Genomic DNA, 17,547 nt, shown 5'->3' with positions numbered 1-17,547 from the left:
ATCTAAATGACAAACTATATGTTCCCTCCAATAGCACATTACATCAGTACCGCCTGCACTCGTCTGATTTTTGTTCACTCCAACTAAGAAAAAAGTAAGGCAACAGTCCAGTGTGACCAAGACTGAAGACTGTTTTTACACAGTGAAACTTTCATGCAACTTCTTTAGCTTGAAGCCTACAGGAGTTGCACAATGTACAGCATTTTGCAGCTCATTCTGTCAGCTTCAACAGCAGCAAACCCAAAATCAAAATTCTGATAACACATCATGTCGACTGACTTTAAAACAGCCGAGTTTGACGGATCAACAGACAAAGAATAAAACAGAAGTCTTTATTGAAGTTTATTGGGTGGATGAAAAGGAGACCCTCCCCCCAGCTAACTCAATGATGGTAGTTTTTCATTTTGTCAGTTTCTTGAGCCATGGCAACAAGTTTGAGTTTCTCGAAGCCAAGGTTCCTGTAACCAGCTACACTAACTAGCCAGCTAACGATTAACAGCTGTTTAAACACTATTTATTCTTCTTAGCTAGCCCGCTGTTTTCACAATTTACGTAACAACAGAGCTAAGATTTATTTGGGATCCAAAGGATGAACATTATTTAAAATAAACTGAGATGTTTAATTATAAATTAAATTGAGATGTGGCCCTCGGTTGCAGTGCTTCCAGGACAGGATAAGCAAGATGTCAAAGGCCTAACATACACACAACAGATAAAAACTCAAATACAGAGTAAAGAACTATAAACATATAGATAGAAGGCACACATATAAATTTAAAATTGTACAGAATATACAGAACAAAAGAATGCCAATGTCAGCTGGAAAAAAATACATGGTGACAAAAATGCTGCAAATATGTAAATTACACCTTGCTGGTCACTTTATCGTGAGAATGATATGACGTATCAAAAATACGAGCTGCTAATTTGGCCAACTAGTGGAGTAACTGATTGTGTGTTTTGCAACTTTGACTGATTCTGAATTGCTTATGTAACTGTCTAGCTGCACAGAAATTATGCTGTAGGCAACTCACATCATGCAACTAGTCGCATAAATATTCCACCTTGTAGAGCCAGCCTAAGACTTCTTCTTAAAGCTACAAAACAAATTCAGTAGTAAGCTGCATGCCTTCAGGCTTTGCTTGAGACTTTCTCAAGGCCTGGTGAATAATGAATAACAATGACTGGTGTAAAAAAAGTATTGTGATGAGAACAAGGACTTTTTTTCTAGAAAGACAACATGAAGGCGATACTCACAGGAAGGTAGAAATTGTTCTTCTCCAGGTAAGCTACAGGACGCCCATCAGGCTGCAATAGTGTTTCATTGGATATATTATAAAGGGGTAGAGGAGGTGTCAGGTTGTCTTCCAGAAAGAACTGAAAAGAAAAGAGAGATAAAAATGATGCTCCTGTATCAAGCAGTCATTTTGAGTGCAGTCATTTTGAACAGGGCACTAGAACTGCAAACACTGTTTCAAATGAATGCCAAAGCAGCGCACTACTGCCTGTCAAGTCACCATGCCTGGGGATGTTATCGTCTGCACTGTGTCTTTATTCCATTTTGGATAAAATACATTCATATATAATTCACATTATCTAAGGAACATCTTCAAGGATTGGAACTAAACAAATAAACAGAAGTTGTGAAATGCTATCTGACTCAATTTGTTTCTGCTGATGGAAAAACAAAAGAAAACCGATTAAAACCACTGATCCAAAACCCCAGCGTGCATCCTTCTCGGGTTTGGAGCTTATCTTTTCACATCATGCTGGGTTTTAATGAAAAGCTAGCGGCACAGCACGGATTTGAATTTGAGTGACATGCTGCCTAAAGACAGACAACGGGAAACTCGTTTCTAGTGCGTGTTTACAAATAGTGACATGCACAGTTGCTGGGGTGGCCGAGTTTGGAGGAGAATCAGCCACCCACTGCCAAGTTACAGATGGATAAGAAGGCCGAGCCAAAATGACCAAGTACAACACGTTTCAGCAGTGGCATGAATATTTTTGCCTGTTATTCTCAGTTTAACATGGAAGTGAATGAGAATCTATGAACTTACATATGTAACGTCTTTAATATTGTTACATTTAGAGTATCAGTCAAAAGTTTGGACACATTTTTCTTTACATTTTTTACAATAACAGTGATGGCATCAAAACTATGAAATGACATGACACTATGCAGTGACCAAGAAAGTGTTAAACAAAACATTTTAGATTTTTCAAAGCAGCTCCCCTTTGCCCCAGTGCAGCTTTACACATTCTTGCCATTCTATCAAATGGGTTCTTTCTCAAGAGGTACTTCAAAAATACATTTTAAAATTTTTGTTCTGGAAATAAAGATACTGGTACTTATTAAAATATCTGGTATTTGCACTTATTCCTGTACTGTGATCTTTCAATCTAAGTATCAGCACTGACTCTTGTTTCTGGCAGTTCCTTAGCTCAACTGTTTTTACATCCTTGGTCAAATTACATGTTTGGTTGATTTTCTATGTGACAAGTTTAAGAACAAAATTTAGGAAACAATTTGCATTTATTTGCTATGCATAACAAAAAACATTAAATCAAAAATTGCCCACAGCCATCACACTGTCCACATTGTGTCTATGGTCATATATTTTTCCTATACGTTAAAACAGTAATTGTGTGTTCTCTGTAGAGGGTGTGCTAACTTATTTTCTCTTAGAAAATAAACCTATCATGTAATTTGACCAGGGGCGCACAAACTTTTGCATAAGTAATTTTTTTTCTGTATTTTGTCATCTACTTGTACCAACTAAACATACATTCTCTGAGTGGACAACAAAGTATTCTGGTAAGCTGCTCTGGATAAGAGCATCTGCTAAACATTGAAATGTAAACTGATGAATAGGCATAAACATATCCTAGAGACAAATTTCAAGAATTTAAGCATAGAAATTTGGATTAAAATACCAAGGATAATGAGATTTACATGTTCAATCAGTTGTGTTTAAACTTTTGATCAGTGCTATGGGTATATTAGTGCCCCTTGGCCCCTCACAACTAACGCGTTACTTGCCATGTTGAAGACGGCCATGACCAGGATGAGGGTGGTGGTAGCCATGGTGAGTGTGAGGCGGGGCCAAGGCTTGTCGGCAATGATGCTGGAGGATCGGAGGATCCAAAGCCATGATGCCGAGGCTGTTTTACTGCAGTGCTGGAGAAACAGGAGAAGTGCCAGTTAGACAGGCGGTACGCTAGGATGGATTTATGTGGAGGTCAGAAGTGATTAATCCAACAAAAGTTAACTATTTTTCACACTTATTCTTTACATTTGCCACACACAATAAGTAGCAAAACATTCTGTAAATATACAGTTTTGTCTGGAAAAATATTTTTTTAGAAAAATAAATCCAATAGTAGGATGTTGCCATCAAACGACCCAAATGCACTAAAAATAACTTGAGAAACAGATGGAGAGGAATAAATCTGCAGTCTTGTGAACACTTATGACACATTAGACATTGAGTATATTAGCTCCCAGCAATACAGCAGTGATTATTTTTACTGCCAGTACTTTCAATAAGAGCACAAAATAGCCTTCATAGATTTTGCAGCGTCACTTTCCTTTCATCTGAGTCTGATCTTATCTCTGCAGGTTATATTTATGTGAAAAAGAAGGGGTAATTTAATGATTATCACAAGTGAGAAATCTAATGATGATCACCAACGTTTTAAATCTTTATGAATGTTCCCACATATTGAGCTAAAAAAAGTCATTTCACAGTAAAAGTGCAATAAATCTGTCAGTTTAAATTTTTAATGGACAGCTTTAGATGAGATTACAGAAAAGGAAATGCTCACCCTGTAAAATAACAGCAATGAGCTATAAATGTGAAATTTCATTTGCTGTCAAGTCTGGAAAATTGTCTACAGTTGGCAGAGCTAGCTAAAAACTCATCTATCTATGATGCCCTTCAATTTAATTAATTTCCAGTTAAAATGGCCACTAAGTATAAGCTGTGATATAGGAGATTAGATATAAGATAATTCACTTGCATAAGGAAAGGGAAAGTCAAATTAAAATAAGTAAAAACAAAAAAAAAATATTGTGCAAGATCGGGAAGACCACCAAAACAGTTATCTTTAAGAGAAAATCAAGCTCCCCTCTTGCTTTAAATGTGAAAAAATCCACAGAACTTTCTTTATTTTCTTCCACCGTGAGAAGACAACTCAATGCTCTGAGTCTGAAAGTATGTGTAGCTGTCAAGAAGCTGAAAAGAACATAGACAAAAAAAAACAACAAACAAAAAAAAACAAACTGCAAATTAAAAAAAAAGCTGGTGTCAGAACAGGACTGACCACCCCAAAGTCTAGACCTTGACATCAGCAGAAAAACACCAACTTCTGAGACTGAACTTTGAAGATGTAGAAAAATATAACCTGAAGATTACTATATAAAAAAACTAAAAGCAAGTCTCTTGAAAAGAATGAAAGCTGTGTAATTTTCTGTTAAATATCTGTCTTCTGCTTTTTCCCTGATGCTGAAAAATAACTTGCAGTTAATTACTGTTATGACTGGAAATTAAATAAATGAAGGGTGGTCTCTCGCTTTTGCACAGTTCCGCATGTTGAGAAAGCCCTAAGAATATCTCAAGATGCAAGACTGAATAATAAAACAGAATCACCTGAAAGCTCCACTTCCCATTCACACTCACGAAGTGGAGATGCTTACCAAGAAATGGCCAATGAAGCAGATGAGTAGAATCATGGAGAGAATGAGGAAGGACATTCCAAACGAGATGCCCAGTACAGCAGTCCTGAAATGTCAGTACAGCAAAAGTTCAGTTAGCATAAGGAAAGCACAATTATTTCAGTGTTTTTGTCCAACTGCAATTGATAGCAGATGTTTGGGACGTCTATTAGAAGCCAACGCAAACAAAGATCATTACTAGAATTAACAGAGCTCATTATTTTACTGATGTAAAGCCACACATCTTACATCTTTCCACAGTAATGGTACTGTTGAACATTACCAGACTTCCTATATACACAAACTCTACAAGTACTGTCCAAATAACTTTCTACACTCTATGTCCTCAGCCTTATGTTTTCTACGATTTCACACATAGTTTGTACCGTTTAACTTTAATGAAAAAGGAGACAGAAACTCACTTTGGCAAGACCAGAATCTGCACAATAAAAATGCAGAAGAAGATCAAACAGGCACAGGTGATGTAGTATTTGAAAGCAGGCAAAGTTGTTGCTCTGTACTATGAAAAGAGAATAATTAACAATATTCAGTGGGCTTTGTTGATTAATTTTAAACATCTGTATTCAGGAAAAACATAACACATGGTCAAATTTATCACAAAACCTTTGTTGTACTTTTAACTGCTGTTCATTTTATGACCATCTACTTTATAGATATACTATTTAGGTGTACAATTACAGACTAGGCCATCTGTGTCAGACATCCTCTATTCCTTTCAGCATTGGTCAGTTTCTGACCACAGGACTGCTGTTTATCAGATGTTAATGACATAGTAGTTGTGTAATAGTGTGCTAGTACGAGTGTATTAGACACAGCAGTGTTTCTGGGGTTTTTACATACGTCTGTGTCTGATCATTCATGAAAGGCTAGAGGATGGCAAACACAAACTGTGCATCTGCAAATGAACAGTATCTATCTGTGAACCAGCAAGGTGTACCTACAAAGTATGAGTTTCTAATAAAATACCCGATGAAGGTAATTTTGTAGATTCTTCACTTTTTTATTACATTGTGCCAAGAAATATTTTTGACTACTTGCCAACCTTTTGTAGAAAGTAATGGAAATCCCAGGCTTACCTCTTTTTCTAATGCTTTATTGTGAAAGAACAGTGATATTCTCTGAATGTCTTCAGATTTGAGCCATTGTCTGAAAGATACAGCATGTACATTTGAGATTAGGATTTCATTCCAGAAATTCAAACAGTAAATGACATGGATGTCAATGGGAACTAGAACCTACTTTTGAGAATTGATGCCATCAAATGTTCGTATCATCCTTTCATTGAGTTCCTCCTCAAATCGCTTCTTCTGAGATTTCGTTCTGCGAGAAGCAAGACAGAGAATACTTTAGGAACTTCTTTCACAGTGTGAGCTCGGTAAAATTTCACTAACCTTTACAGAAAGTGATTGCGGCGTGTTTAAAAGGGAACAGGTCGTACCTCTCTGAGCGCCTCTGAAAGTGGTACTGACCCAACGGCACATCCTATTAAAATGAAATTATACACTTTCAGAGTCAGGCAAATGCTCGATATTAAAGGTCATTAGAGATGAAGAGAACTGCAAGTAAACAGATATAAGACTTGCAATCTATTTACAGCAGTTTAAGCAGAAATGCTTAAAAACTAGAAGACATAATTGAATAGGATCTAATTATGCAAACTGCTACAGAATGCTTAATTGGATTAATTGGTTTAGTATTTTGCACACTGAAACTCAACATGGTGCCATGGGCATGGGGCTCACAGCTGTGTTAATTTTGCCGTTCTCATTAGTCATGCTGTCCCGGTGGTGCAGGTTGGCGAAGGGCTTGGCAGCCCCCCAGGACTCCAGGTAACGAGTCATTCTGACTGATGCTCTCATCTTGGCCCCGTCCAGAGTGTGTCGAGGTCTATAGTGATGCTGGGGACTCCTCCTCTCAGCCTGTCCGCAAAGAAACATCAAAATAAAAGTAATAAAGTCTCAAGAAAGAGTGGAATTCAGGATATTCACCAACACGTATGTCATTACTGAATGGGACATTTCTCAAAATATATGGTCAAAATCAAGTAGTCAAGAAAGACTGTCTTACTGCATTGGTCTAACCCTGGCAACTATAACTGTGTAACTAATGCTAACAGAGTATCCATTAGAAGCAGTTACTGCTGCCAGTGATACAGGTATGATGTAATTTTATTAGGCCTTTCAAACAATTAAAATAATTAATCAGGATTAGTCACAAACATTTGTGTAATCATGATTAATTGCATTTGTCTTATTGGCTCAAATTTAAGTCTAAAGAAAGACATTCATTTTTCATTTACAAAGCAGTGCATGTTGTTATAGTCATATGCATGTTGTTACAGCCATACAAAAAAATGCCTTATTCGTTATTCATTAAAAATACTGTTTCCTCATGTGAACGCATAGTTCACATTAAACTGAATAGGAAAATCACGTGAACACAGAAGGGTGAAAAAATAATCTGAAGTGCATAAATAAAGTGAATGTATCCAGTGAGAGCAACAGTGGCTTCATGTTTAAACCAGAGTGTATATATCATATATATCTAGTGTATATATCATATAGATCTTACACAGAGTCATTGGCTCCAATTTATCTGTGATTTTCTTGGGAGCACTGATCAGTGTAGTCTGACAAATTACTGATTAATTATTGCCAGCATCAGCAATGTGTTTTGCTTGTAAATGATACTTCAGAATTGATGTACTCTGGTGATAAACTAATTTGTGGTATTGCAGTAGCTAGAGATAACGTTTATCAAAAGAGCTATCAATGGAACTAGTCTTTTAAAAGCTGTATTTGAACGAGAGTTCTACAGTGGTGGTGTCATAACAACATACAGCGCATGAACAGCTGGGCTTCACAGTGGAAGTAAGAATGATTTAAAGGGCCGAACTAGGAAAATACATTAATGGTGTTAATCATTTATCGTGTTAACGCATTATTAACATATTAACTTTGACACCGCTAAATATTATATTAATTATTTCTAACTCGCATGTCATTTAAAAAAGAGAAAAAATTCTGGCAAAAATGTGGATTCAGAACTTTTATTTTGTACAAAAATTCATGTTTATAAGTAGATAAGGAGAAGTTTTATTATAATATGGAAGTTGTAGTACAACAAAATGACAATAACAACCATAGCGTTCTAAGTTCAGTGCACTGATGGTTAGATTTCCTCTACTTTGTCCAAAATGAGTAGTCTTTGTTGATTTACCTTAGGGTTGATCACTAGATAAGTCACAACCCCATGTTCTTTAAGATAAGGGTCCCGTTCCTGGCCATATCCATCCTCTACTTTATACGCCCCATTCAGGTGCTCCAGTGTGACAGAAGTAATGTGAACACGTCTGTTCATTAACAAGAAAAGAAAAACAAAAATCAAATGTTATTGCAGTGTCAAACCAAGTTTCTCTGACAATACAAAAACATATAAATTGACCAAGCATACCCTGGTACACCACCAGCCTCCATGTGATTGGCTAGTGTCACATCATGTGACCAGACATCGTACTGCCACTTCTGGAGGCCGATGACTCCACAAAGTACATTTCCAGAGTGAACCCCCACTCGCATGTTAATGTCCACACCAGTGGCGTCTCGCACTTTCCTAAGGGACGAAAGCCCATTGGTTGGTTAAAACCCTTTGGCCCATGTATGCACAGATTTCAGCAGCTTTGAACTCACATGCAAACTCCAGAAGCATATGTGACCTTTTGAAATGGGTTTGGCCTTTTGCAATGTTTTTTCAGTTGTTTCCAAGTCCAGGCTGAAATATCAAAAGTGTGCAATGGAGCCCAAAACTAAAGAGAATGGAAAACCATGTCCATGTTTATCTGCCTTGTTCCCTACAGGAGACTTTTTGTTATGCCGTCTAAGGTTAGCCTTAATGCTGAAACAGTAACCCTTCTGAGGAGAAAGGTTACACAGTAAAGAAAAGCTATTCCAGGAAACATTTTTGCAAAGGTCATTGTTAGAAAAACTAAGTTAGGTCTAAACACAGATAACAGAGTCCAGGCTCATATAGTACCCTGCATGAATTCTGAAGCTTTTTTTGTTTTTTATGCAGCAAATATGTGCACTGCAGGCACATTTAATCATAAACACTCAATGGCCACTTTATTAGAAACCTCTACCTTGTAGTTATACTTTGCTGTTGTACAGCCAGAGACTGTAGCACAGTTATTGATGCCCAATTTGAATTAGCCGCCCTCTATCCCCTCATCAACAGTCAGGTTTCTGACCACAAAAACTGCTCTAGTCTGGCTATTTTTGGAACATTCACCATATTGAGTAACAACACTTTTTGGTAATAAACTATTTCAGCTGTCACTTTAAAAGTTGTGATCGCAAATGTGCATTTGTGAGATCCTGTTGGTGTGGGTTCATAGTTCCTTCTTCTCTTTAAATGATGCACACAAAAGCAACTCCCCCTTGTGGAGACACTATGGAGACTGCTAAATCTGCATGGGTGAGTTTCTAATCCATATTCACATACTATCGAAAAAGGAGATGTTATAGAATTCAGCTATAGGTGTCTGGGAAATCACAAAGTGTTATATTTTTAGAAATTTACAACTCATTCAGACCACTAAGACACTCCACAGCTGTACAGGAAAAGTTTCACATTTTCCTAAGGCAGTATGTTGCGCTCTGGGAAGCCCATCAAGACAGAAAATTTGCTCTGCCGTGGCATAACATCTTATTAATACCTGTAATAATTCACTGATTTAAAAGTAAAAAGGAATAAGAAACATGCCCTTAAAATATTATTTGATATCATTATATTAAATAATAATACAGTATTAAGCAAGCTGTTTAAAGAACAATCCTCTCTAGTTTCACATCAATTCTCTTTCCCAACACGCTGATTAGAACCTTTGAATCATCACTGATTTATTTGTCAGTCGACAATGTCCATTTACATCATCCCATCACACAGGCCTAATGGTAGGTGAACCTCATAAAGTGGCCAGTGAGTAAAAGTCCAAGGTCTACAAGGATGCACAAGCAGCAACAATGTGTTTCTAATTAAGTGGCTGGTGAGTGTACATATCACAATAATGGTACAAATGTCTTTTTTCCCCTGCAATATAACTACTGTATCTCTGCGTAAGGACTCAGAAACCGCTAAATCAACTAATCACAGAGTTTAAGGCAATAACAAACTCCCACTTTTGTGAGCAACACCTCTCTCCAAGTTTTCTCTCCATAGCAAATTATGAGCCAGTCAACTAATACAGAGATATCATTCTGCGGCACTGCGGCTAAACAGGACGATGAGATAAAGACAGGCTTAGTCAGAATGCAGCACCACTCATTTCACATGCGCTGACCTCTGTGACCCTCAAGTCATTATCAGGATAGCCAGACATCATGTTCTACTCAGAACCACAACTCAGGCCTATCAGGCTTGGACTCTGAGGGACAGGCTGGGACAGCAAGAGCCTTGGGCCACTTGCAGCATTTGCCACCACCTTAACAGAATTTTAACAAGTATTTAGATATGTGCCATGCACAAGTATTTGCCCATTCTATGCCAAATAAACTACATTAAAATCCCAAACTTGTTTTACAGCTTCTGTCCATAGGAACTTGCACTGTTGATGCATGCAACTGTTATATGTGTAAACTTAAGGATGAAAACTCAATAGAAAGCTTCAGTAAATGACCAAATGTATGACCAAAATGTCCAACATTTATGATATCACATACATAACTGAGTAAAACATTTAAATGTGACTGATATTTATTAAGAATGTATATATAATACTGTACAAAAGTTAAGGCAATGAGAAAATTTTATTTAAAAAATCTATTTATCTGGGCAGTAAGTGTCAATTTGCTAAAAACACTAATATTATAAAAAAATATAGTAATACATATAGTAAATAATATATAAAATATATAGTAATATACAGAGATATATGGTTTTAGGTGCTTTTGCATTGTACTGTATATATACTGCATACTGAATAGAATACCTCCAATAAAAACAATAGACACTAAAACTCTTTTCATAAATACATCCCCAGAACATCTCTCAACTTGTTCAAACCACATCCAGGTCTGACGCAAGTAGAAAACTGAGTAAATTGGATTTTCACTGAACCATTCCCTTGAACATCAAATAGAGGGACTTTACAATGCAAATCACCATGAAAAACAGCACTGTAAATACACTAAAAGCAGAATGGACTTACTTGATGGCCTCACACATGTCCAGACCCATTTTCACACAGTTTTTGGCATGGTTAGGCAACGACTCAGGGAGACCAGACACACAGTAATAACAGTCCCCAAGAATCTTGATTCTCATACATTCATTTTCCTAATAAAATAGCAAGCATTGGCATCAGTCTCAGCATGAACATTTGGAAGGACAAGCAATTTACTCTACGATACACGTGACATGTTCTGAATTGTGTTTCTGGATCGAGAGAGATTTGTAGAACCCTACAGGGTCAGAAACATCAGGGAATAAAGCATGAGTCATACTACGCCATTACATTGGATTAATATCAAGACCACTGGCGGCTTACCTTGGCAATCTGATCGAATTTGCCAAAAAGCTCATTCAGCATGTGGACCAGCTCTCCAGGAGAGCAGTCGCTGGCCAAGCGAGTGAAGCCAACAATATCAGCATACAAAATACTGAAAGAAAACACCACGTTCTCTTAGACATAAGGACAGATTGATGATTAAATACTAAATGTTTAATTTGTGAATTGTGTTTTTGAGTAAAAGTGTTCTTTAACTTGTTCATAACACAGGAAAGATTAAATATTAAATGTTGATTGTGTCAAACTATCACTGTAGACATCAGTTATTATTGGCCACGCATTTTGTAGGGCCCTAAGGCAAAGTCATTATTTTATTCAATGCCCTAATAAAATGACTATGTGGTGTTTACAATATTTTATTTTGCACATTTAAAAAGAAGACACTAGTAAGCATCAGTTAAAACTAACATAAAAAATATCCCCTACTGCTTACAACACCTGAATCTAACCATCTTCACTTTTGGAGAGAAAGATCTTGCTACTCCAAAATGCCACGGTGCATTAGAGTCCTCAAATCCCCCTTGTGTAATGCAACACAGCGTAACTCACAGAAAATGGGCCACATAAGGAGCATTGGCACTACACTTTGGCCTCTAGTACTTACACTAAGAACAGATGATGTTCTCAAGACTGCACTAACTCAGTGTGACAAATACACTGTCTTCTGAAACCCCTCAACATAAACTAGAACTGAAAGGGGGGCTAAAGAAAAGGCTCAGCAAATCAGCTCCAAGGAAGACTGGAGAAAAATACAGACTGCAGGCTCAGTATTTTATCATTTTGTGAGGACACGCAAACAGAAGTCTATTTTATGGTACTTTTATCAGGGGTGGAAAGTACTTGAGTATTTGTACTTCGTTAATACACTTAGCGAAGGATTATTTTGAAAGATTTGTAGTCGAGTATTACTAAAAATGAGCACTTTTACTCAACTACATTTCCATCTAGACTTTCAGAGTATTTGTTACCAATCCCTAAACCCAGGAGAGTTTTCTCTTTTTCTGTGTATTGAATGTTTATCTAAAAATCAACCAAATGTATATCATTGTTAAATAATACAGCCCACAACTATGCTATTTTCTTTTTATCGCGAATCTCAATCAAAGTTCGAGTCTCCTTTATCTGGGTTGTGTCCACGTCGAGGCTGGAGTCTGGAGAGTACAAGTTCGAGTCAAGTCCAGGGACTTTGGGGTGTAAGTATGAGTCGAGTCTCAAGTCTCTAAGGTGCGAGTCCGAGTCAAGCTGTGAGTCTCAGGGGTGCGAGTCCGAGTCGAGTTTCATGTCTCATGTACTAGACCGTGTTGAGTCTGAGTCAAATCTCAAGTCAATCATGCTGGGTCCGAGTCGAGTCTCGAGTCTCTGGGGTGCGAGTCTGGGTTTCTTCTGTACAAGGCCATGTTGAGTCCGAGCCAGATCTAAGTTGCATGTGTACAGGACTGTCGAGTCTCTGGGGTGCGAGTACGACTTGAGTCGCAAGTCTCTGAAGTGTGAGTCTGAGTTTAGTCTTGAGTCTCTTTTGAACAAGCCCATGTTAAATCAGAGTTGAGTCTTGAGGCTCAGGGCTGCGAGCCCGAATTGAGTCTTGAGTCTCTGAGGCAAGTCAGAGTAAAGATTTAAGTCTGGGGTGGTGGTCCGAGTTGAGTCTCGGGGTGAGAGTCTGAGTCGAGATTTAAGTCTCTGGGGTGCTGGTCCAAGTTGAGCCTCAGGGGTGAGGTCTTAGTCGAGCGAAACTTGCTATCATGCCAGCTAGCACATTTGCCGCCATTTCAAGTTGTTCCGCCTCTTGCCTTTAAACACTATGCTTACCGTGTGCAGTGCTTCAATCCAGCAGACTAAAGGGTTTGTTTGCTATAATGAAAGTCTCTTTACCGAAAGTTGTATTGGACCTGCCACTGCTGCGAGCTACGGAAAAACGGCACTGCCGTAATAACTGTGCATGACCATAAGTCCTGAGTCAGTCAACTTGTGAGTTAGTCAATATGCGTCTCAAGTCCAAGTCACTGATTTCAGTCTTCATTTCTGGTGCATCATGTACCACAAAACAAATACAACTTAAACTTTATTGGTTAAAACATTTTTTTACATTTTTTTATATGTAAATACTTTTGGCTCCATACTTTTAATTTTTTTTAATTTTTTAATATTCTGACACCGTACCCATGCTTTTACTCAGTACAACTTCTTAGTACTTTTCCACTCCTGACATTATTTTACTCATTGGCTTTTTAGGTGAGCATAACCAAAGTATAAAGTGCTGGAGTCTAGATCACAAATAATTACGACTTCGCTGTCCCAACACTTTTAGATTGTGTTATATCTGCGTTCTCTTTCAAGCGTCCTCCAAGAATAGTCTACCTGCAACTTTTCAGCTTGCCTGCAAATTCATTAACATTCAGCATATGAGTGAGGGCAAAAATATTCATCCCTGCTTCAGGGTAGTGTGGAGTGTGTGTGAAAGAGACAGCGAGAGCATGGGGGAAGAGAGGTACCTGACATTGGTGTGCCTCTGCACGTAAAGGTTGTGGAAGTTGTTGGTGTTCTCCACCTGGCCAAAATTGGGGCCTTGGAGCCTCTGTATAATCTCAGCCTTCATTACCCGGGCTATGTGAGCTGGCAGCAGGGACAACAGCAGACGCTCCTAAACACATAAACCAGAGAGGCATGCAGTCAGAGGAGACTGAAGTTCCACAGCTCTAATCAATTATGCTAACACTAAATTCACAATCACTGATCATATTATTTGCAATTTTATTCAAAGGTTTTAATATTAAATACTAAATTATCTACAGTGTATTTGTAGTGATGTCAGATCATAGTATCTTCCTTAAAATTGAGTGCCGGTGTGCAAATACAGGACAAATGTATTTTTATAGCCAAAATTTATTATAGCATTATTCTTGATGCTGTACAGCTTTTATTTTGTAATCATCTACCTCTTATTTACCATTCTGGACATAAATAATTTCTTATTTTTTAATCTTTATATTATTCAAAACAATGAATTCATAAAGCTAATTATTTATAAGCATAGTAGCAGCAGGAGTGGGCAATACGGCAGAAATATAATATCACAAAACTCCAAGACATTATCTCGATACATGATATGCATCACAAGTTTTTCAAGAGTTTTTCTAATAAGCTGCAAAAGAAAAAGGCCCCAATAAACCACATTAAAATAGTACCATGAATTCAAGGATTATTTTTAAAATGTATATATGGCACTGCACTAAATACAATTAAATAAGGCTAATTATGCTCTCTAGGTAATGAAACATGGTTATTCAGTGTTCTTCTATCACTGATAATATCCACTATATCCTCAGAAAAGTATAATGTAAAGTTAAACTGTCCATGTTTAATACAAGTGATACAAAATATTACTGCTTTACAGCAGCAATCAAGACTTAAAGCAAAGCTCTTTCATATTCAGATTTAAAATGCAAAGCACACACTAAAAAGTCTACAGGTGTTTTGTTAATAATTTAGTGAGGAAGAAGAGCCCTCTGGAAATTAGTTCCGATATATATTTGCGCACCTTACCGCAGAACCATTTGAACAAATTAGACATTCTGTGTGATTTTTCACAAAAGACGCTTTGAGAGAGGCTGAATTTGTATGTGTTAAAGGCAAAACGTGATACCTTCTCCAGGTACACGCTGAGTCAGAGTCATTTTAATGCTCAGAGTGACTGCCGGAAGCAACCATTACACATAATTGTATAATTGAGTTACATACTGGACTTTTTTTCAGTGGTGAAACTGAGAGCACCTCTTTCAATTTCCAATTCAGCTCCTCTATTAATTAAGTAAATTAGTTAAATCTGAAATTACAGAGCCTGTTTGGCAGCTATGATAGTTTCTCTGCTTAGTGCTATTTGAACATTCTCATGTACTAGGTGAGGTAGATTTGTGTCTAACAATGATTAGCATGTGAAATTCATTTTAACTTTAAAATGATTTTATTAATACAAACCAAAATAACAAATCTATTAACCTTTTCCGTTTGATGCCAGCTTTTGAATTAAGTGGCATATAGCTTCAGAAACAGAATTGTGCAAAATTTAGAGACTTTTCCAGTCAAAATGACCATTTAGTATAAGTTATTCATTTTTAATTAATTTAACACAGATATCAAATTTTTCAGTCCACTTTTTGCCTTTATTACAGCTTCCACTCTTTTCAGAAGACTTGCTTACAGTTTTTCAAAGAAAACTGCAGGAATATTCTACCACACCTCCAAATGTAGTTGTAAATTTTCTTTTTCCAAGTAATCCCATAAACATTCAGTGATGTTGAGGTCTGGACTTTGATTTGCAAATTTTCTTCTTTTTTGTCCATTTCCACGTTTCAGTCTTCTCACTGTGAAAGGTGGATTTTTTTAGATCTGAAGCAAGAGTGGAGCTTGATTTTCCTCTCTCTCAAAGTTGAAAGCTTTAAGTGCTGTTTATCTCATGGGGACAGTGTTCGTGGTCTACCAGGTCTTGCATGGTTGTTGGGAGTCCCATTTTCTCTGTCTTTTAAGAATTTTTGGCCTCCAGTTTTGAAAATTCCTGTTTTTACACTTATTTTACTTTTACTTTCCCTTTCCAAATGCAAGTGCATAACCTTATATCTGATCTCCTCAGAAATATCTCCTGCACTTAAGGGCTGTTTTGACTGGAAATTACATAAATGGAGGGTGGTCTCTGACTTCAGCACAGTACTGTATGTGGAAAAACAGGCTAATTAGAACAATAAATTGTGCAGTAAATATTTATGATGCAATGGATGAAATTTTAATAATGGGCAGCAAACAGACCGTCAAAATTGCAAGATGTGCAGCATATGAATTCTGTTTTAGCTAGAACAGAAAACAGCAGAGCTATTGCTCTGAGAGAAAAGCCTAAGCAGCCGGTGTGGCCATGCCAATCCATCACCCGCTGCCTAAGAGGATGTTCCTGGGAGGTTAATCCAGACGAGAGGATTGAGGCGCTGTATGACCTCTTGTGGAGAACAGTCGGGTGGAAGGCAGCCAATTGGCCAGCAGCTGTCTCTAAATCTCACAGTAAAAGCAGCAATGAGTTTTACTCGCTGTCTCAGCCCTAGTCACTGTGAGAGACCCCTGCTCTGTTGCAACACCAGACGAGCATCATGGGGTTGTCGGTTTCAAACCATTTCAAACTTTACAATGTTCATCTCTGAATGGGCACTGATTTTTTTTTAATATACCTACACTCTCTGACTGCAAAACTAACCTTAATATGTACAGAAATGGCTTGAAGTGATAATCTGACACATCAAAATCAATGTGCTCATCACCAGTAGAACATTTCTACCTGAAAAAGAATGATTTTAATGCATTCTGTGGATCCAAAAGCAGACATTGCTTTGGTAAAATGCTGACTCTTGATGACACTGTTAAAAGTCTAAGTGGGTCAGTTTCAAACTACAGAAGGTGAGGCAGTAGATGTTACTAGACTGCAAATTGGCTACTTCTCCAGACAGGATATAGAACAATATCTGGATAATGACAGCTTATTTGGTTCATATAAAAGTACAACTAAATGTGTTTGAGACAGCATACAGTCTTGCAAAACCTTCATCAAAGACAGGGGAGCTAGCAGAGAGCAGCAGCTGAAGGATAGCAACATCTACAAGTGACTGGTGCTCTTCTCTGGGTGTTATTCACCAGTTTCTACAGAGAAGGCATCTATTTGCTGCAGTGAGGTTATTCTAACATCTCTTAGTAGCTCTCACCTTCAGAGTAAAACAAGTAGTCACTGCCTGCTCACAAAACTGAAATTTATCTGTCCATGAAATATAGACTACTGTTATAGCATCCAATGCATGTAGCACAGACAGACAGACGATTTTATGCCTATACAGAGTGGAACATCTGTCTTGCTGCTATTAAAGTTAGTCACCTAGCAAGCTGCAATAGTTTACAGAAAAGCAGTGTAAGGTAATTTGCTCACCTCATACTTGTTTTATCAGTCTGCTCACTTTCAGTACCTTTGTAAACACGTCCGTTCTGAGTGTTGGGGCTTTACCCAGGAGTGTCTACGTAGTTGGTTGGCACACTGCATTGTGGAAGTTTTTGTTTTTATAGATAAAGCTCATGGAGACTTCAGTGGGAATAAATATGTGAATTCCTCGAGCTGTAATGGAGCAATTAGAACCATTCTTGTATGATTTGTTCTCAGAGATCCTACATAATTGAACTGCATAGCACAGAACAGTGGTGAATTATTCCCATAATGCCCAGC

The 17,547-nt window shown here is 37.6% G+C and overlaps 1 protein-coding gene across 1 annotated transcript in view; it reads right to left on the bottom strand.

Moving 5' to 3' along the window:
* adcy2a (adenylate cyclase 2a) overlaps positions 1-17,547 on the bottom strand; it is a 142,908-nt gene that overhangs the window by 18,193 nt on the left and 107,168 nt on the right. The window contains exons 5-17 of the mRNA XM_036590619.1: positions 13,793-13,941; positions 11,283-11,394; positions 10,944-11,071; positions 8,192-8,350; positions 7,958-8,090; positions 6,481-6,657; positions 6,177-6,220; positions 5,978-6,058; positions 5,815-5,884; positions 5,140-5,237; positions 4,700-4,784; positions 3,044-3,181; positions 1,258-1,377 (exon numbers count right to left, since the gene is read on the bottom strand). Of these exons, the coding sequence (XP_036446512.1) occupies positions 1,258-1,377; positions 3,044-3,181; positions 4,700-4,784; positions 5,140-5,237; positions 5,815-5,884; positions 5,978-6,058; positions 6,177-6,220; positions 6,481-6,657; positions 7,958-8,090; positions 8,192-8,350; positions 10,944-11,071; positions 11,283-11,394; positions 13,793-13,941 (1,494 nt within the window). The remainder of the gene's footprint in view (positions 1-1,257; positions 1,378-3,043; positions 3,182-4,699; positions 4,785-5,139; positions 5,238-5,814; positions 5,885-5,977; positions 6,059-6,176; positions 6,221-6,480; positions 6,658-7,957; positions 8,091-8,191; positions 8,351-10,943; positions 11,072-11,282; positions 11,395-13,792; positions 13,942-17,547) is intronic.

The sequence above is a fragment of the Colossoma macropomum genome, unplaced genomic scaffold (genome assembly GCF_904425465.1).
Source record: "Colossoma macropomum unplaced genomic scaffold, Colossoma_macropomum, whole genome shotgun sequence".
Classification (NCBI taxonomy): Eukaryota; Metazoa; Chordata; class Actinopteri; order Characiformes; family Serrasalmidae; genus Colossoma; species Colossoma macropomum.
This window is presented reverse-complemented; position numbering and strand designations above follow the sequence as displayed.